At 32.9% G+C, this 22300-nt stretch overlaps 2 protein-coding genes across 6 annotated transcripts in view; one reads left to right on the forward strand and one right to left on the reverse strand.

Annotated features, from left to right (window-relative positions):
* The window catches only part of LOC129807055 (neurofilament heavy polypeptide), a 49781-nt gene that overhangs the window by 21072 nt on the left and 6409 nt on the right, over positions 1-22300 (reverse strand). The gene's annotated exons all lie outside the window — the stretch shown is intronic.
* The window catches only part of LOC129807037 (inactivation-no-after-potential D protein), a 75057-nt gene continuing 60463 nt past the window's right edge, over positions 7707-22300 (forward strand). For 3 of the 5 annotated variants that reach the window (XM_055856000.1, XM_055856003.1, XM_055856006.1), the window contains exons 1-2: positions 7710-8897; positions 8958-9242. In XM_055856000.1, coding sequence (XP_055711975.1) covers positions 9132-9242 — 111 coding nt within the window. In that variant the 5' untranslated portion in view covers positions 7710-8897; positions 8958-9131. Of the gene's footprint in view, positions 8898-8957; positions 9243-22300 lie in introns of all 5 variants that reach the window. The other 2 variants (XM_055856004.1, XM_055856002.1) reach the window with 2 other exon arrangements.

Raw genomic sequence — 22300 nt, forward strand, 5'->3', positions numbered from 1 at the left:
GTGTGTTATTTAATATGTGTGATATATCACTATTTACATGTTTTTACGTAATCGCAGCCCAAAAAATAAAAAAAGGACAACAAAAAATCAGGTGGATATGATGACCAGCGCACAATAACTTTTGTTTGTAAACATGTTTTCAAAATTTCTCATGAGAATGAGCGAGACAACTAGATCTACATCTCAATCACTCTCATTGAAATGTCAAAAACATGTTTACTAAACAAAAGTTGTTGTGCGTTGGGCTCCTTATGATATTGCTGCTTGGATCAGCCAATATGATATTATGGATATTATTATTATTTTCATTGAACTTATTAGTCTGTTGTTTATAATAAAAGTACAATATTTATGCTCAGTCTAAAAGACTTTCAAAGCAAATAAAATAATTGCATTTTTACTGCACAGGAAATAATATCTCGTAAAATTGTTCGTAAATGTTTGTGAACTCCTACTAGGGGAAGTGTGCTAAATTTCGGCCAGCTTCTAATTTCGACCACTTTGAGTGTAATTTCGGCCATGCAAATTAATTAATTAAAATTATGTATGTTATATTCGAATAGTCAATGAATTCATTTTACTTTTAAATATTATATTTATTCATTTTAGGATGTATTAACACAAAGACCTTTAAATTTTAGGCATAATTTGAATTTAAATTGCGTTGTAAAAACTCAGTGTGGAAAAAGTCTTGTAGAGATCGATTGTGTTTCTAGCAGTCTTGTGATTTGTGGTGAAGTGCAGAAGGTTTTCTTCGATGTTTTTCATGAAAATTGATTAGTTTTCATTAAAGATTGTTTCTGTTTATGTTAATAGTGAATCAATCTTTAAATTTCGGGTAAAATTTCCCAGCTGGATCCTGTATTTCGTGTAAAAAAGTATACACTTTGTGAGCGTCTCTCCGGTGAGGTAGTGTTGCCTATTCCGGCAACATCTTTTGCTTTCCTAAATTTCTTATTCATTTTACGTTTTTTTTTTCAATTTCTGAGTTCTATAATGTCCAGAGAAAAAAACATCGCTTCTATGAAAAAGATGATGTGGAAAAGGCATTGGAAGAGTTCAGGAAAGGCAAATTGCTACGGGAATCTGCGCATAAATTTGAGATGCTACTCTTCAGGTCTTCAGGACAAATTACACGGAAGATCTCAGGGCTTGTGGGTCATATAAAAGTATTAAACTCGTTCCGTTTGACGTTTTGAAATTTTCTATCCGTTGCGTTACAAAAGGTGGTCAGAAAAAAGGTGGCCGGAATTTCACACAAAGTGGCCGGAATACTACCCAAAGCAATGTCCATTTTATTAATTTTTCAATATTTTAGCAAATGATTTAAAGAAAACAAAGATGATAAACTAGTCTTCAAGGTTCCACACAACCCTCCCGAAAAGAAGTTAACAAAAAATATCAATATGAATTAAAAATATTGCATTTTAAACTTAGGACTTCGGTGCTTATATGCAACTATGCCGAAATTTGGCACACTTACCCTATAGGGACTTACAAAATGCTCGTAAATCGTATAATTCATTAAAAAGTTCATAAAAATTAATATTTTTACAAACTTTGTTCATAGCGTGATCACTTGACAACCGTTTTTTCTTCCTTTACAAAAATTTGTTTATACATTATTATTTGAATGGCAAAACTTTACGAACAAATGAACATTTTTTGTGTGTTTACGAACAAATGTTTGTAAAAATACAAAAAAACACTTAAGTGATTATGTTACAAACAACATTTGTGAAAAGGTACAAATTCTTGTAAACTTTTTAATAAGATTAAGATTTAGATTTGTCAATGGGTCGGCTTAAACCTTTATCGGTTCCGCTGCATCCAAGCCACTTATTTGGGCCCATTATGTACTCCCCATTACTCATTAGTCCATACTCACTCATTACTCACTCACCCCATTGGTACAATAATGGGGTAATATTGAGCAGGATCTAATTTTGAACATAGAAATTTTGAACTCTCCACTGCAGATGGATAAAGAGAAAAAGAAAAGCACTTCTTCGTGACTTTTTTCGTTTGCTCATCTCAAACTGTGAGAAAACTCAAAATTCTAACTTATTGTTAAAATCTTTCAGGTTTTATACACACTTTGGTTTCGAACGCTTCAAATTTTTCAAATATACCTATAATGAATCAAAGCTAAATGTGTGGCTAAAGACTAAGTATTAAATATATATTGCCACTAGATCAGATTCACTGAAGAAATATAGGGAAAAAAACTGAAGTGTTCAAAGCCTGAGTATGTACGAAGCTTGAGAGGCTTCCCCTATTCTGTTCAAAATTACCCCATTATACCCTAGTTAATTTAAAGCGAAATAATTGTGTAGATTTTGCAAAAGGGGAAAGAACGGCCTCTAAACCTGAAAGACATTATTTCTTGAAATCTTATGATCCTTACAATAAGAAATGTTTTTTTTTTAATATTTTCTACAAGTATTTCATTTATGATTCCTATAAATCTTCTTTAATGGTCATATTGAAAATGAAGAATGCAAAACGATCATAATCCAAGTCCATAAAGTGCCAATTGAATGTTTTTTTTTCATGAAAAATTATATCTAGAAGACTTCGATTATTGGTAACTTAAAGGGGACTCGATCCCGGAACGCTTCCACTCCAGAGAAAGCGCTTGACCACTTAACCCATTCTTATTCAATCTTAGAAAAACATTTTAATCGTTTCCTTTGAAAAGTTCATGATGGTGCACGAATCAATAAGAATAAATGATTAATTACCATTATAAGGGAAGAGCACCCCGGATCGGAATGTTAAGAGACATGCTCCTTATTTAGTTAAAACTAGGATCCACAAAACACTATTTGGTATTTCTGTGTATGCTAATCAATATATTAGTGATCAAGTTAACTATATCTGTGCATTTGAATTTGAAATTTTTACAATAAATTAATACAAAATAGATATAATTGCAACTATGTACTCTGTACCTCGGATCGTCACGAATTTAATTAAGTGTCTCACGGAAAATTGATTTTATAAATTAAATCTGAGCTAATGCATTGCATTTTTGTGAGAGTAAAATGATAAAAAGTAGCTAATAATTTTTAAAAATTCATTTGAAAATGTGCAAAAATAAGGTAATAACCTGACGATCCGAGGAACGCTGCCGATCGTTGGTGCTCTTCCCTTACACACCCAAAATCAATAACTCTGGAAAAATTCGCTGAATAATAGAACTCTTCTAATAGTTCAAGCATTCTGCGAATTTCCCATCACAATTGTTTTCGCCGTTTATCTACACAGTCGATGGGATTAATTGGAACATATTGAAAGCGGAAGAGGTTCCATTTAGCATTTCTCAACATATTTCACGTCTGGTGCTTCCAAAACGGATGCCTTAAATGCCTCAAGACATTAAAATTCATCATAGAGAACATTCAATGCTAATTTGTAGCAATGAATTGCTACTTCAGCACATTTTTTTCCCTAGTTTTTATTGAATCATCTGGCTATTTTGTTTTCTAACAAAACACAAGACGATAGCGATAGCACTTTGATTAATTTTCCATAAAATTTCATTTCATCAGCAAGCCCGGGGTATTTTAACTTTCATAGAAGAGCGCTCATTCTCCGCACAAGAAAGGTATTTTGTGTTTAATATTCTTCATTAAAAAAAATCTTATAAATGTTAAGAATATTAAATTTCACAAATATTAAAGTATGTTATAATTAAATAATACATTATGTTTGAATTAAATAGGACGCACTGAGAAATTTCTCTCAAGATCTTTATTCATATTATAAAATCTTTAGTTCTTCAAGTTGAAATATAGATATGGGTAAATATTAAGAATATCACTTAATTGTTATGATATTGCATTATAAATTAACTTTAAGGCTGGCAATGAATATTGTAAACGAAAATACATCAACAATTAATAAACAATGTATTCACTTCTTGCATAAAACTATAGAAAAAATTCAAATTTAGTTATTCGTCCTTAAAATGGTACATAATTAATTTGCACGGAAACTTAATTTACTATAACTACATTTTTTTAAAAGATTGTCTTTGAAAAAAAAGCTTTATTGTAGAAACAATTCGTTGTAATGACTATGAATATAACAAACCGTGTTGAAAAAGTTTACCCATTTTTCATTTAACGATATCAAAAGAAATAGAGGAATATGGGGCAATTTCAGGCAGTATAACTTTTTTAAGGACTAAATTTCCAAGTATTTATGAACTTTATTCAAGCTAACAAAGTCCAATAGGTTTTGCTTGAATATTTGATTACATGAGATACCCAACAAATTTCCCATTAATTTATCACCCAACATTTAATATGTTCTGCTAATTTCGTGTTATTTTTAAATAATAATTTGATAAAAATTCATATTTTAGGTAAAAAGTTTGAATTTATGCCATAAACTTACCTTCGTTCTGAAAAAAAACAGACTGAAAGTATTTCTATCAGTTAAATATTTGTTTTTTTTATTTTTTATTTTAGTTACAGTATTTAATCCGAAATGCAAAAAATAGAGAACTGTACCAAAATTAGACCAGCTCGCTATATCAACCACATTATTTTTTCCTGTAAAATTCAGAAATTTTAGTTTTCTCGGTTTTTTCATCCTCTATAGAGGTTGAAAAAACACAAAACAAACAAAAAAACACCAAAAAGTGTTGCCTCTACGAACAAGATGATGTCGAAAGCCCCGAGAAGAGTCTCGAAAGTACAGGGAACTACGAGCATAAGGTTGGCCGAAAGCATTGTATTGCCCAAAGCATTGTCTATATTTTATTTAAAAAAATAACTTTTTTTTTTAATTTTACTGGTCAAACTCCACAGAGAGAGCAGTATATTCTATATATATATATATATATATATATATATATATATAATACCATGGGTTTTCTAAATTTGAAAAGAAAAAGCCAAAATGTGTGACATAAGTAAAGATTTTCTCTAATTGGCTAAGTGCTCGATTTTCGTTTGAACCTCAATTTCGAGATTAAAAAACAATCTGAGAGAAAAGTTGTACATGGATGAAAATGTAGCTAATAAAATTCTCTATCAAACCCACAAAACAAATTGTTAGGGACAGTCCTAATTTTCGAGATATTTTTGATTACAGTCGCTAAAAAGTTTGATTTTTCCATCTTTTCTGACATAAATGAGACTGCAGCGCCCCTGGTGTCAGTTGTACGAACTCCATCTATCCAGAGGATTATCCGACATGTAAAGGAGAAGAAATGTTCCCAAATTAATAAGTAAATCGGTTCAGCAGAATCGGAGATATAGCCACCCAAAAAGAAAAGAAAACCCACAAAAGAAAAGTTTAAAATTGTTGCACAGTGTAATGAACCTGTTAATAACTGATAACTACTTTTTATACGAAATTCGCTAATATTACTCCTGAGGTTTATTTTGGGAAATGTTATGAGTAATTTATAAATCAGTTTAAATCGGTTGTGAACCGGTAATAAACCGGTTATGGACCGATAAGTAATTTTTGTCCAAAAATCAGTTTTATTACATTTAAAACTATTTTGTAGGATCTTCTGAGTGATTTATGAATCTGTTTAAATCGGTTGAGAATCAGTGAACAGTAAATGATGCGAACCCTGTAGCCGATCGGCCGCAAAGTTTCACAGTAACAGAAAATTCCCTGGAATTTGTCTTCTATTTTTCCGCGAGAGTTTCCATGGAAAAGAACGCTAATATTCCGCTTGGAATTCTGCGGAGTTATCAGCTTTTTTTCGCGTGGATTTCCTGGAAAAAAAAGTCCGAGGAATTTTCTTGCAACATATCTGAGAGCATTCCCTGGAAATTGATTCAAAATTTCCTTTCTATATTCCGAGTATATTTTCTAATATCTTTCCGACCAAGACTCCATGGAGTAAGCGCGAAAATTCTGCAATTATTTTTCGCCTTAACGCTATAATTCTTGCGAGCTAGACATACTCAAATGAACGATATGGTAGCAATATTTTCAATTCAAAAGTAGAACAACTGAGTATTCGTCTGATAGATGAACACTCTCCAAGTTCTAAGCTGCCAATTGGCACTGATCGTCCATATTTGTGGATGATTTTTTCTGGAAATTCTCTATGAAAGTTCCACGAAATTTTTAATCAATTTTTGGAATTATTTTGAAGAAAAATATATTTAAAAAAATCCACTGGAAAAGTCGTGGAATTCCGTAATATTAAACCACGGAAGCCTCTCGGAAATATTCGTCAGAGAAAAGTCCATGGAAACTCGCGGACATTCCTTATTAGACGGTCCTGTACAGAGTTCCGCAACCGTTCATGGAACACTAGGAACAAATTTAGCGTCAAATTCCATCTCGGAAGCTTACGCGGATTTTGAGCGATAAAATCCAGGGAATTCCACGCGGATTTTTAGCGGTAAAATCAGCGGACATGGCAAAAAAGGCTGCTGGAAATCCAATGGAATCGCCGCGGCCGTTGGCTATAGGGAAAGTACATTTGATGTATAGCATCTGCGTTACGAGTTCGAGGATTTGGCAAAGCCAGGGACGCATCATCATCCCTTTTTACAAACATTGTCGTAACATAACCACTTGACGAACATTTTTTGTTCTTTCACGAAGATTTGTTCGTAAGTTTTTGTTTGTTTGGCAAAGATTTACGAATATTTAGGAACAAATGTTTGTAAAAACATTTTGTTTGTATGAACGGTACGAAAAATTTTTGTGAAATAATACAAACTTTTACGAACTTGCTAACTTGTAATACGATTTACAAGTATTTAGAGAGTCCTGAATAGGAATTTACAAACATTTGCGAACAATTTTATGAAATATTATATATTTTGTGCAGAAAAAACCAAGAGAAATTACGAAGGAAATGAAAAATTTCAGAATGCTTGAACTCATAAGATAACTTTTAATAAGATAATTGATAAATAACTTAAAGCCAATCAGGTATACTAAGGATATAAATTGTTGGCATGAATTCGAGTAGGAAAAAGCGCTCTACCTTCGGACGACTCAAGCTTCGGACGATTCAATTTTTTCTATGTTCCTTATGAATTTCATGTATAATTCTTTTTTAGAATTTTGAGGCATTGGACTAGTTAAAAAATATAATATTATTATGTTATACACTGACACTTTAAGAACTCGTGTCAGCACCTATTGACACCTTACTCTGTGCAATTTGGAATATGAAATTTGAACATCTCTGTTTATAGTAAAAGGTATATTACAGAAAAAACGTTATATTACTTATATTTTACTTAATAATTTTCAACATTTTGACAAAAGTGTCAATAGGGGTTCCCTGTCGAACAGACGTTCCTCCGACGCTACATTGAAAAAAAATGAATTGCTCGAAGTTTGATTCGTTCGAAGGGTTCGAAGGTAGCGCGCTTTCCCCTATTCTGCAAGACTATTTTAGAATTATGCCACTTTCACAGCAGATACGCGAGAGAAAATTTCTCCTTGATGTGATAAATGAGTGAAGCTTTTGCAACTGTGTCACCGATAAAAGCTCCACTCTGGGGAAGCTTTTGAGAGTACTCCAAGAAAAAAGAGAATACCAGTGAGACCATAGAGAGTGAGTATAAACTTCTCCATCATCGAATATTATTGAGTAGATGGTGGATTCTGATTTGATATTATTACTCTCTCTCTCATCTCTTATTTTCTCTCACCCATACACTCAATTCTCTCTATAAATTTTAGCGAAAAAGGCTCCTCGACGTCGTCGTCGACAGCCGAAACACACGTCTTATGAAAATTCACAGATGTGCTGTGACTTTTCCACTTGTCTCTTCTCTGTGTTCTTGTGCAAAAAAAAAAGTTCCACCAAAATATCTCCCCAACAAAAGTAGAACTCTTATTTTCCAAAAGTGCTTTTCCACCATGGAAAATCGCACCTTGCCACACTAAGTGCTAAAATATCAATTAAGTTCCATTTTGATGTAATCAAAACCAAGTGAAATATTGCAAGAGAAAAATTTCTCTTGTATTTTAGTGAAATTTTGCACCATTTCCCCTAACGAATCTCCTCTAAGTTTCTTTTCTTTTCTCCCTTCACCAAAATCTTTGGCTCTTTGGGCAAATTTATCTGTCTCTGTTGACAAAAAGAATTTAAATGTCTATTTGCATACACTTGTGATTTATATTGCTACAAAATAGAGGAAAAAAAGTCGACGAAAAGTGGTCCATCGAATTATGTAGAAAAAAAAATTGTAGTTATATACCTTCTGTGTGTTGTTAGAGTGCTTCAATAAAGCAGAAAACATTTAATTCTAATTGTAAAGTCAGACTTACACAATTAAAAAAAAAAGCTTCGTCCGTCCCATGCAAAAGAAGAATCCAAAAGAGGAGAGAGAAAAAAGGAAAAGTGTACGAAAAGGCGAATTACACTTTACAAAATCGATAGCATTTCGTTGTGTGTGCCAAAACAGGGAACATTAAGAAGGAAGGGAGCGGAAAAAATCACATATATAGTAAACTCAACTATGGGAAGACTTTTTTTTCTGTGTAGTGTATTTTAGTGTTGTAAATATTCACTATTTTAATTTGTATAAATAAACTATACAAATTAATTTAAAGAAAAAAAACAGTGAAAATATCCAAGTGAGAGACTGGAAATTGTGTCCACACAATCATAATAATTATATATCTCTTTATTATTTTGAAACTTATATAAATTACCATGAGCAATTAGACCAAATATAGTATCGCATTTCATTCATTCGTCGGACGTCATTCCGCATACACTACCAAGCTTAAAATGTACGAATGAAAGTGCAAACAGTCGTCCGGAATATTATAGAGACACCGGAAATTCTCCTCCATCTCGTCTTCTTTTCGGTCCCATTCTGCGAGGAGTGGATCAAATAAGGAGGAAGAGAGTGTTAATGAGATTCCATCTGCAGTCGTGCGTGAAGGTAGTAGAGCTTATCATATTAATACATGGAGGAGCAATTGTATATTGACACCATTTGAAGGGGCAACAGTTATAAACATGGCAAGTCATTCAACATAACTCACAATCTCGGATAAAAGCACAACACTGGAAATTAAGTTTTGTCATCAAAGCCGAAGAAAAGGAAGAAAAAAAAACAGGGGAAAGAGATCAGGTGGATCAGAATTGGCTCCTTCCCTTCCTGGTGCCTAGCAGAATGATGCCAAAGACATTCTACACAATATCCGATGAGCATCTTTCGAGCGCACTCAGTAAAACACTCAATCCATCGAAATTGCAATTGTTGATGGACAAAATTGGCAATGAGGTGAGAGAACAGCACATAATTATACATATCTCTTTTATATACAACCACCTTTATTGCTATATTTTTCTTAGCTCAACTCACATTCATAAATCTTTAACCCTTTCACGACGAACTATATTATAGAAATTCTCAAAAAACGGTCACTTTTCGATAAAACGGTACAAGTTAGGGAAAAGTGTTCTGCCTTTGAATGTGGCAGCTTTTGAACATTAATTTTTTCTCTTATTTCCCAAAGTAAAAATTCTATTTTATTAATCAAAGTTAATAGAAAATAGTTGTATTGACTATAGTTTAGACAGGATTTTTGCTTTGGAAAATTGGAGAAAAATTGAAATATTCAAAGACTGCCACATTCAAAAGGCAGACCACTTTCCCCTACAAAGTTTTAATAAATCTTATACAAACATTAGCTTGAATTCCGAGACCAAAATCAAGATCAAAATTTCAAGCTGTCAGATATTTCCAAAATCAAGATTTCGTATTCTGACCCGAAGTATTTATGGAACTTAAAATGTCTCTTAGCTAAGATCTAAGATTTATAGATTTTCCACACTTCACGAAACGTCACTTCTGACAAATATCTTCATTTCTCTGTTGAATTTGTTAAATATTCGTCATATAGATAACGAAAATTAATTATAGGAGGTATTAAAACGTCCTATAATTAAATTAATTATAGGACGTATTTTTTCCTCAGAACTTTAACACTTTTTAGGTGTAAAAATATATCAACATTTTTTAATGATTATTTTATACCTTTTTAATGGTAAAAATAACATGAAAAAGGGTAACTTTAACCTCTAATACACCTAAAAAGCATAATATTTACACCGATTTCGGATAAATCCTGCAGGGTAAAATCAACATTTCCGGAATGTTATTTTACCTTTTTCGGATTTCTCTCAGTAAAGGATCACATACAGTATTTTTCAAAGTAATTCTCTTTTTGTACCATCTCTTACTCTTGACGTGTTGAAATCTTGAAATATTGGTTCCAGAATTGCAAATCTTAATATCCACACAGTTTGTGCCTTGGATTTTAAGATTCCAAGACATTTGACAGATTTGACATCTCGATCTTGATTTTTTGATTTTAGAATACTAAAATCTTGAAATTTTCTTGATCTTGATCTTGGTCTCATAATTGAGGCCATTGCATAACTGACTTATTTCTTTCTTAAAACGCCGTAGCAGAACATTTCTTTACTAGTAAACTTCGTTCTTCTATGCGCTGTAATATTCCTCTTCAGATCATTTCGTAGGTAGACTACGCTTACCGAAATGTCGTAATTGAACTTTGAACGTGATATATCTTAAGTCATTAACATACATTATAATGTAACTGAGACGTTTCGTTTAGTAAAACCGTCTGCCTAAAAACTTCGTAACCGAAATGTCAGATTTTAATATTTTATTTCATTAGTTATTAGTAGAGCTAGTATACTTCAGTTCTAGAAATATCATTCGAAACTGATAAACTTCGTTTACTGAAATATCGTGCTTGAATATAAAGTAGCATGTACACTTTGTACCATTAAACAGGAATAAATTATTTAACTGATATATTACGTATATACTGTAACGCTGTACTTGTTTTATTTCGCAACTGGTTATTTCCCTTATGCCTGAAATATCAAACATTCACTGGTACAAATAAAAGGATCAAATTGATCCAAATTTGATCATTTTACAAAAGATGGATCAAATTAACATGTTCTATAATGATAAATGTGCATTCAAAGTTCGAAATTTGGTCCATCCTTTGTAAAATGATCAATTTTGGATCAATGTGATCCATTTATTTTTACCACAGTGTTATAACTGGTAGTCTTCGTTTCCTGAAATATTGAACCTCAACATTTTGTAACTTGTGGATCTCGTTTACTTAGATATCGTATTATTTAAACGTTTTGCACCATGTAACCCTAAAAAGATGGCACCTATACATTGTGTAACTAATTGCCCGATATTGAGCTGACGTGATGGATATCCTGTGGACTGTGAACATTTCCAGTGATCGCCAGTGAAATTTTTCACCTCAAGAAGAAAAATAAATTTTCTGTATTTCCCAGAGCTTTCGGTCCGGATATAAATCTTTTTCAGCGGTCGATTAGATTTTATTTCTAGTTCGTTTTATTTGGAAGAATATAGAAAATTAGATGAACTTCAAGAAATCAAAAAATAGTCTAGTCGACCACTGCAAAAAGACCATATTCGGACCGAAAGCTCTGAGCAAGACAAAAAATTTGTTTTTCTCCTTGAGTTGAAAAATTCCACTGGCGATCATTAGAGGTGTCCTCATAGAATCGTGGAACTAGAAAATTACTGGATATTAAATTTACGTGGTGCACATTGTATGGGGATACCTGCGGTAATCCCCCAAAAAGCAAATTTATAATCGGTAATGAACCGCTTTTTTACCGATAAGTAATTTTTGTTCTAATATAATTTTTATTCCTTTTCAAACTATTTTGTGGAATCTATTGAGTGATTTATGAATCGATTCAAATCGGTTGAGTACCGGTAAACGGTAAATGATGCGATAGAGGTATAGCATCTAAGTTACAAGATCGAGCATTTCGCAGAGCCTGAGATGCCTTGCCACTCCTTTGAAATAAAATATTATGGACAAACTTTAGCTTTACCTGAGAGCTATAGGTTTATGACCAGCGCACAATAACTTTTGTTTGTAAACATGTTTTCAAAATTTCGCATGAGAATGAGCGAGATGACTAGATCTAGATCTCACTCACTCTCATTGAAATGTCAAAAATATGTTTACTAAAAAAAAGTTATTGTGCGTTGGGCATTACAAGGTGAATCTATAAATCAGAAATATTCACTAAACATTTTTTTTATAAAAATTGTTTCTCTGTCGTCGTGAAAGGGTTAAGAAAAATTCATCTTTCTGTCTCTCTTCCCTATTCTTCATTCATGTTTGATGTGATTTGACAGATAGAAACTCTTTTTCCAACACACCTAATGGCTATCATTTCCTCCTCGTTATTCTATAACATTCCTCTCTTCCTGTCTCACTTTCTCACATTCACCTGGGGGAGATAAAATATTTCCTCCAGAGAGATCTTTTCCCATTATACGTGGGCGGATGAATTCTGAGCTTTTTTTGCGCCCTCCCGCCATCCCTTCATCACTTCCATTTTCACCTCCACCCAAGTCTCCACCTCTCCACGTGCTCTTCTTGGCCAGCAAAAAAGCAGGAAAGTGTCACTTTCTATCATCAATTCGCCCATCAAAATCAATTCCCCGCCCCCCAGAACATTACAATTGCAATTGTCGTGGTGTTTCCTTTCTCAATGGCCCATGAGTGTATTTGTATCATTCACAGAGAGCTTTTGAGCCAGCCGAAAAAAAAAATTCTCTATACCTACATTGATAGATCCCAAATTTTGTGTGAGCTTTTTTTTCTCAACCTCTCTATATGGAGCTTATGTGTCTGTTTGATATGTATGAAAGTTCGTGACGTAATTTTGAGCGGAGGATGTGAAAACAAACTTGGGAGGCTTTTCTATTTAACCATATTCACCAAGCAACGACATCCAGAGTTGGAAGGGTATTACATATACCAAAGAAGGATTGCAGAATAAATCGTATAAATGGCATTTTTTTCCATCGCAAATTTTCATTCTAAATTCACAAAGGGCAAGCTTTTTCCATAAAACATCAATAGGATTTACATTCGCATAGAATCTTGGTTCTAAAAACAGATTGTATAAAATTAGCTAAATGTATGTTCACTTAATCACATCGAACAGACTGGGCTTTTTTACATGGTCATTGCTTTTTTACTCCTTCATTGCTTTTTTACACGTGGAAAAAATATCCAAAAAATTGAGTCATCAAACCAATTTTTGCATCAATTTGATCTTTTTCCATTCTCTGAGACAATATTCTGTAAAAAGAAAATGATATTTTAGTAAAATTAGCCAAATTTAAATACCTTGAACAAAAAGCAAAAAGCAATTGCCCGGTCAATTGCTTTTTCTTGACACTTCCATATTACATAGTCCGTTAACATTCTCTATTTGAATTCACTGTTCGAAATTTCATCGACCACCATCGAAATCAGCTGATGCCAGGAAAAATCAAAACAAAGGAAATTTTACTCATAAAACTCTTGTGAAAACTTTTGAAATACATTTAAAATGAGTCTAGGCTTAGTGAAATTAAAGTTTAGTATAAAATACATATGAATAATGTGAATTACATTGTTTTGAACAACTGAAAATATTTCCCGCCTTGGACATTTTACTTACACTAGATGGCGCTGTTCTCAGTGAATTATCTAATCGAAAAAAATGAAGGTGTCATATCACTGCTCCATTGCTTCTTTGAAAATCGATTAAAAGAGCAATGGCCCAGTCTGTTCAATGCTAATGCGTCTAAAAGCTACATTTAACAGAGATAAAAAGAAAAATATAGGCCTGAAACAAGCACAAAGTCTATTATGCTCAACGCACAATAACTCTTATTTTGTAAACATGTTTTTGACATTTCAATGAGAGTGAATGAAACAGAGATCTAGTCATCTCGCTCTCTCTCATAGAAAATTTTTAAAAACATGTTTGCAAACAAAAGTAATTGTGCGTTGGGCATTACTGTGAAAAAATATCCTTATCTAGGGGAACTGTTGGTAATTTGGGACAGCTTGTAATTTTGGACACTTTGAGGGTAAAGTTGGACACTATATCGATTAAAATTATGGAAATTTTTACACTAAATACGGATTAAATTAGGATTAATTAATTACGGATTGAATTAGGATATTTATACTAAGTACGTTGAATTTTGAATATAATTTGAATTAAAATTCCTTTGTTGAAACTTCAATGTGAGCAGTTTTTTACGAGAAATATGACAGAACTTTTCATATTTACTTCAATCTTATTTACTTGCAGTAAAGTTCTAATAATTTTTCTTCGATATTTTTAAGTTATATTATTAATTATTTATTCATTGAATATTGTGTTAATTTATTTTAATAAGTAAAAGCCCTGATGGGGCTCACCTAAATAAAATTACAGTCGAGTTCCTCAAATTTGAACGACGGTTGAGTTCAAAATGTAAAATTTGAGGTTATGTGAAGAAAGTTTTGCGTGGAGTCTGAATTAGAATTATTAGGTGAGATTCTTAACAATCTCACCTACTATAATCCTAACAAAATTTCATGTCGTCCGATCGAGCTCAAACTTGGCCAAAACGTGTTTCAGCACTTCCTGATCACGAATATATATGTGGCTAATTTACGTTCCCGGCCGGCCGGCCGGCCGGCCGCTCTTTGGAGCTTAATAGCTCCTAAACTAAAAAAGATATCGACTTGCGGTTTTCAGCAAAGGTTATATATCGGGTGAAAATTGCAACTTGGTGCATTGACCCCCCACCCCCCACCCCTCCTTCCGCCATTTTGAAGACCCCCCTTTTTTTGTTTTCTCAATAGCTCCGCCCCTATGGCATCGAGCGGGCTCAAATTTTAGTATGTTATAGCTGGGCCTTAGAGCTTTCCATCAATACCAAACTTAAGGTCCCCCGACCCCCCTGACCCGAGCTATAAGGGTCCAAAAAAAATTTCTTAAAATGGCCATAACTCCGGTTCTAATTGTCAGAATTTAAAAAGTGAGGGCTTTTTGGAAAGCTCTCGTGAAATGCCACTTCCCCTTCTAACATCGCAAGTTCATAAAACCACCGCTAGGGGCGCTATTATTAAAAAGAAAATTTTTAAATCTTAAAAGTTAAATAACTCAAAAATTCCATTGTGCATCGGGCTGAAATTTTAGTATGTTGTAGCCCTTGATTATACCTATCAAACAAAAAAAACCTTAAGTCGATCTAAAACCCCTGACCCGAGCTATAAGGGGTCAAAGTTCGAACATTGACCGGCCTCTATCTCCGGTTCTAATTAACATATCGACCTAAATTTTACCTTTTTGGTTTCGTCTCGATGAGCACTTTCAGATGGAAGTTCAAAAAGTCACCACAGGTGGCGCTGTGATAGCGTCAAAATTCATCGAAATTCAAAGTCACTTTTCTCAAAAACGGCATTGTGCAAGTTAATCAAATTTTAGTATGTTGTAGTCCAGTCTAGGACGTTTCCAAAATGGTGCGTATGCGCGCTGTGGTTTCAATAGAACCGGAGATATGAGGGGTCAAAGTTCACAAAATTCAAAAAATCATATCTCCGGTTCTATGTGACCGATTTTGATGAATGAGGGCTTAAACGAAAGATCTCACCAATTGCTACAACTTTCTAAAATATTTGAACTTCGTGGGACCAACACCAGGAGCGCCACAGTCGAAAAACCAATTTCAATATCACATAACCTCAATTATCTCGACTGTCGCTGAACCGATTTTGATGATTACTTTGACATAATTGTAGAGCACATTTGTCTCTATATTTCGTCCATACATCATTTTCCGCTCAGACTACGCTATCACTCCGATTTTGCCGTTTAAGTGTGAAAAAATTGATTTTTCCCATAATAACGCTTTGAAATCACTCAGATGCCAATTTGACTGCCTCTACTCCACCAAGACACTTAAAATAGGGTTTTAAATGGAAAGTCCCACAAAATACAACAATTCTTTGATATAGTTAAAGTTCAACAAATGACTACTTGGGGCACTCTGGATGAAAAAACGAGTTAAGAAACAAAAAACCTCGATTATCTTGGCTTCTGAGTAATCGATGAGATCATGTTCTATGGAAAAATTATAGAGTACATTCTGGTCCACATTTCACCCATATATCACTTTTGTGCCAGTTCATCGAAATCTTTGATATTTTGGTTTAAATACAAAATTTGTATAATTTCACGAATTTGATTCAAGATAACTAAATGGCGACTCACAATTTCAGCTCTAAATCGAATTTGCATGCACTCCGAGTTAGCTCACGTTAAGAATCTCACCTACATAAGCCGGTTAGGATTATCTGTCCCTTTTTCTCTGGTGTTTCCTCAATAACTTCGTATTATTAACTTCCGCAACAAATTCCATTTCTTTAACAATAAATTACATCTGATATATTCCCTAAAGTAATCTTTCTTAATTTAGGGAAAGTGTACGTGCATTTCACATGAATTCCGTTACGTTTTTGAAAATATTGTTCAAATTTGAGGAATAAGAAATGTCATCTATACCCTCCAAATGTTCAAATTTGAGGAACTCTACTGTAAAAATTTATAGAGGGAAACTGGAGAAGTGTAGGTGCCACCAATTTTTTTACTTCATGAGAGTGAACCGTTACGGTGACTGATGCTCACTCACTGAAGACTGAGGACGGTTACAAAATAGTAAGAGCCCAAAGCAACCTTTCAGCACTTATAAGGATGGCAGGGGTTGGGCGTGTCAAAGGAATAAAGGATTAGGTTTGGTGGGTTACAGCCGTCGTCCAGGGTTGAGATGTGTCGAATAGGCCGTACGCTCTACAATAGTGATTTGTTCACTTAACTTGAAATGAAGTTTGCGTTGTGAATTACGTTTTTTGTGTGAAAAATGGGCAATTTTTTAAGAGATTCAACAATCAAGTGATATTTGTTATTTTAAACAGGTGTCTTTTCTCTCAAAATTTTGCAAAGTTTTAGTATTTGTGATGACTACACTGAGAAAAAAACGAGGCTGCGATTAACTTTTTGTCCTCATAACTTTAACGCATTTTAGGTGTAAAAATATTTTAACATTTTTAATGTTAATTTTACACCTTTTTAAGGGTAAAATTAACATGAAAAAAGGGTAACTTTAACCCCTAATACACCTAAAAACCGTAATATTTACATTGATTTCGGATCAATACTGCAGGGTAAAATAAACATTTCCGGAATGTTATTTTAACTTTTTCGGATTTCTCTCAGTGTAGATTGTATAAATGCCAAGAGAAATTAGGGAACATTATCTCTACGAACGAGATGTACTGAGAAATCCTTAAAAGGGTACCGGAAATGCCAGAGAATGCGCGAATCCGCGCATACTTGGAGTACCGAAGTCAACTCACTTTAATGAATAATATGGAAACATTCCGGGCTACTTGTGACATACTACGATTTCTTCTCATAAACAGGAAGAAGACTTGTTAAGATAGGTTCTTGAAATGGAGAACAATAGAAATCCTATTGAAGCGGATTGGCTATCCAAAATTACAAGCAAAGTGTCCAAAATTAGAAACAAGGTGTTCAAAATTACAAAAAAGTGTCCAATATTCACAGCGAACAAACTGGGCTTTTCTACATGGTCATTGCTTTTTTACGCCTTCATTTCTTTTTTACATGTAAAAAACATACTCAAAAAATTGCGGCACCTAACCAATTTTTGCATCATTTTGATGTTTTTTCCGTTCTCTGAGGCAATATTCTTTAAAAAGAAAATTATGTATTAGTAAAATTTGCCAAATCTAAATACCTCGAAAAAAGAGCAAATAGCAATTGACCGGTTAATTGCTTTTTGCTCTTTGCTCAAGGTACTTATAATCGGAAAATTTTACTAATATATCATTTTCTTTTTAAAGAATATTGTCTCATAAGGCGTAAAAGATATCAAATTAGTGCAAAAATTGGTTTGGCGCCGCAATTTTTTGATTATTTTTTCCACGCGTAAAAAAGCAATGAAGGCGTAATAAAGCAATGACCTTGTAGAAAAGCCCAGTCTGTTCACTGTGATTAGATTACAGTCAAATTCATTTCTACATATTTTTTTTTCATTTTTAAGCGAGTTAAGGATAATTTTATAAAAAAAATAAAGACGAATAACTGCTTATCAAGGTTAAATACAATATCCCGAATATTGAAAATGTTGCACTTCAAACTTAGAACATTGATGCTTATATCCACCCTGTCCCAAATTACAAACACTTCCTCTATTGCCATTCTGAATGTGATCTATAGACCGTTTTTCGTTTTCACTTTAATATGAGGCAGGATGGACGATTGGGTTTTTTCCTTATGAGAGTCTTCAACATTTCCTTAGCTTTTATTTTTAATTTTTACAATTTTTTCAGCAAAAGATCAATTGAGTTAGATAAAGAAAGTGATTTTATAATATATACTGATATTAGACTAGAGAACAGTCCGAGAAATGCATAAAACTGCTGAAAAAATAAAATATTACCTCACTTTAATATTTCAAAACGGCAATGCGTGATTCAAAATTGTGTAAAGAGAATTGAAAACTGCAAAAACTTCATAGGGTAAAATGGTACAAGTTGGACAGGGCTTTTTTTCTTGATAAATTTAGTACTAAAATTTTATTTGTATATTTTTAATGCTAAAAACAAATTTTGTACTGTATTTATCAAGAAAAAAGCCATGTCCAACTTGTACAAGCGAATTGTCCAACTTGTAACACTATGTCCAACTTATATCACTTTACCCTACTATAGTTAAATTCCTAAAATATGGATCAGAGCTTTTTCTTGATTTTTTAAAAAGTTTTTTAAAGCTTTCCTCATTTATTAATTCTTTAAAATCTATTGTGTTTATATTTATTTTTCTCTTCAATTTTTTTTTATTCAGTGTTCAAATGATAATGTCATAGGCTATCTTTGGAGATTTCTTTGCTTTAGCGGGAAACAATTCGTGTCATCAGCGTCATCACATTCCAAAAATGAAAACTTGTTCTATACGGAAAATAAAGAGAAAATAAGTAATAAGAAGACTATACACTGCGAAAAAACGGGGGTGCGATTAACTTTTTTTTCCTCATAACTTTAACACTTTTTAGGTGTAAAAATATATTAACATTTTTTAATGTTAATTTTACACCTTTTAAGGGTAAAATTAACATGAGAAAGGGTAACTTTAAGCCTTAATACACCTAAAAAGGGTAATATTTACACCGATTTCAGATCAATACTTCAGGATAAAATAAACATTTCCGGAATGTTATTTTAACTTTTTCGGATTTCTCTCAGTGTACATAATCGGGATTTCGGCATTCAGGATTTTGGCTTTAAACGATTTTGATCGCAACCCCATTTTTATCCACTCATCTAAATATTTTTAAGGGACCTTTTACTTTATTAACACAAATTTTATTAAAATAAGAAAGAGTATAATATTTTCTCCGCATTAGATAATGATATTAAATGTTGTGACTAATTTATCCTAACTACTGCGCCTACAACTTTGTGTTTAACCTAAACCTACATTGAGCTAACCATTCACACCAAAATACACACACATTAATAAAAGGCATTGATGAACACATTTTCCAAAGGGATGAGTTTGTGAGAGGAAAATTACGCGTCAAATGAGAGATGACTACATTAGAAAAAGGGGTCACCCTTTCAGACTACCATCCCTCAAACTTTATCATCTATCCCCCTGAAAGTTCTACAAGCATCCCTTACTTGGAAGTAAAATGATACTCTTCTCATATTCAAAGTTCACCCTGTAACTTTATGTCCTAGGGTTTTTGGGAGTTTTTCGGGTGCTCTTAATGACGTATTATTCTCATCGTAACATTTCTTCCGTATCAGAATAGGGGTGTTCATGCGGAATTTGAAAAGACAAAAAAAAACCGAAGGTGGGTGTGGAAGCCAGAATAATGCTACATTGAAAATCGCTGTGAAAGAAAATCATCATTAAATTCATTGTCTGGGCTTCCGTCTTTTCCGCACTTTTATCTATCCTCTTCACCTTCTACTTTATCTTTTCTCCTCCCTTTGATTTTGTGGGAAAAAAAACAACTACCTATACTCCAAATCGTGTCATTTTCAATCACTTTTTCCACTTCAATTGACGTGATTTATTGTGACATCAGAAAATATTCTTTCCTCTTTTGGTATTACTCCCTTTCAGCTTCAATCTACTGATAAATCACCAAAGTATTTTACAATGATATAGGGAACAGAAGGGCTATATTGGACAGTGAATTTTTTCGACCAAATCATAGATAAGAGCTAGAAACTTTTCTTCAAAAAATATTAATTTTGGTTAGTAAAAGTCCTAAACCTTTACAAAAAAAAATCATCAATTTATCTAACTTACTTATGGATCTAATGCACTAGACACACTTACGACTTAAGCCGAGAGACGGCCTAACGTGATTATAATCAAAATAATGATTAGATTACATTTCCATCAGTTTCTAACTAATTCGTCTCTCGGTTTAAGCTGAAAAATGGCTTAGTTACTAGGAAACTGATGAGAATTTAGTCAAATCATTATTTTGATGGTAATTACGTTAAGCCGTGTCTCGGCTTAAGTTGTAAATGTGTCTAAGGCATAACTTACTTATGCATCTAAGATAGATGAAAAAATAATAAAAAAATCATTTTGTTGTTGCTGTCTTTTTTTAACACTAATGGCGCCATCTGTACATTGTACCCTAGACAGACTTACGGCCTAACCCAATGCTATGCTTTATTTAATGTCATTTTGAGTAGTCATTTTTTTTGTTTCAATGGTCACAATTATACTTTAGCACTGAGAAAATCCTTCTATTCACAAATTAAATTATCAACTTTGATCGATTAGTAAAGAATTATAAAAATTAGTAAATTTTTATAACATCCCAACTCGATAATGTTTTTGTAGGGGGAGCTGAGTCTATATGGAAACTGATATTATTTCGCATACTGCTAATGCAAGATGGACTTTAAAATAATGTAATTTAGATAGATAAAACAATTGTACATATAAATTAAATTATGGCTCCGATACAGCTTCTTTTAGAAATATGCGAAAAATAGAGTTTTCAATCTAGTCCCGCCTCCTTCTATGTTTAAAATAGTAGAAAGTCTTAAAATAATCATTTAAATCCTTTGCAGTACAGTAGAGCCTCGCTATAGTCCATATTTGGTTCCAGATTTGACACTTGGGTCGCACTATAGTCCATGCCATTTTTTTTAATTATCAACGACTTTTAGTATTGAAATTGCTCGACGCCTTCCACTTTCTTTGCGATTGTGGTACTTGTCCTCGCTCTTTTCATTATGGATCACAAATATCACAACTACTCAATAAAGTTTGCCAAAAATATTAAAATAATTATGACAACATTTCATGTCGCGTACTAAAAAACATAACCTTACTTAAAATCAGTGTTTTGAAATCAACGGTCGATAAATTGTGGACTATAGAGCGATGGTCTATAGCGGGGTTCTACTGTATCTCAAGTTTTAAATTAACGCAAATTATTGTTTTCTATAAAACTGATCCGTTTTTACGTAAAAGTACTTCGCACTGGGGTACTTTCACTCGTTCTGTCATTCAGGTAAAATAATCTTCAATATAATAGACCAACGAAATTAAAATGCAATTGTTCCTATTTTTATCAACATTTATATTACATTGTACTCCTGTTTATCATTTTTATATGAAACGACCTCAAAATCGAATTTGGGATGAAACTACCCCATTCTACCCTACTACTATTATAATCCAATATTTAAAATCAGTAATTTTATTTAGCTAAGATTTCTTTTTAACATTTTATTTAATATTATCATAAATACAGCAGTGCACCAATATAAACATAAACCATTTAGCGGAATTTCTTAAAAAAAAAACAATTGAAGAAAAACACGTGAAATTAATATTTTAATAAAATTAGTAATAAGGGGAAATGTACTTAATTTCGGACAGTTTTCATAGAAGCATCAATGAGGCCATTTACACCGCTGCATTGGATTCAGATTAAATTGTCCTAAAATCGGTTTTTGGGACAACTCAGTAAGAATCTAATACGACAGTCTAAATGACCTCAAAGAAATCGTTTAGATTGCTGCTTTAGATTTAGACGTAATTATCTGTAATCCGATTTTGGAACAGTGCAATCCCAATCTAATGCGGTGGTGTAAATAGCCTCAATGTTTTAAATTTAAGTCGTAGTATTACAAACTGATTTTTTGCTACGTTTCTTTCAAAAATGTTCTTCGATCCTTGTAGAGTAGTTTTGTTTTCTCTAAAACAATTCCTAATACATTTTAAAATGAATAAAAATATGGACATTGTTTTGTGTGGAATATCGGACAGAAAGTTTCTTGAAGTTTCTTGCATGATCTTGTAAGACCAATTCAAAGTTTTGTTTACAGCACATCGTTTCTT

The sequence above is a fragment of the Phlebotomus papatasi genome, chromosome 3, assembly GCF_024763615.1.
Source record: "Phlebotomus papatasi isolate M1 chromosome 3, Ppap_2.1, whole genome shotgun sequence".
In the NCBI taxonomy this organism is placed as follows: Eukaryota; Metazoa; Arthropoda; class Insecta; order Diptera; family Psychodidae; genus Phlebotomus; species Phlebotomus papatasi.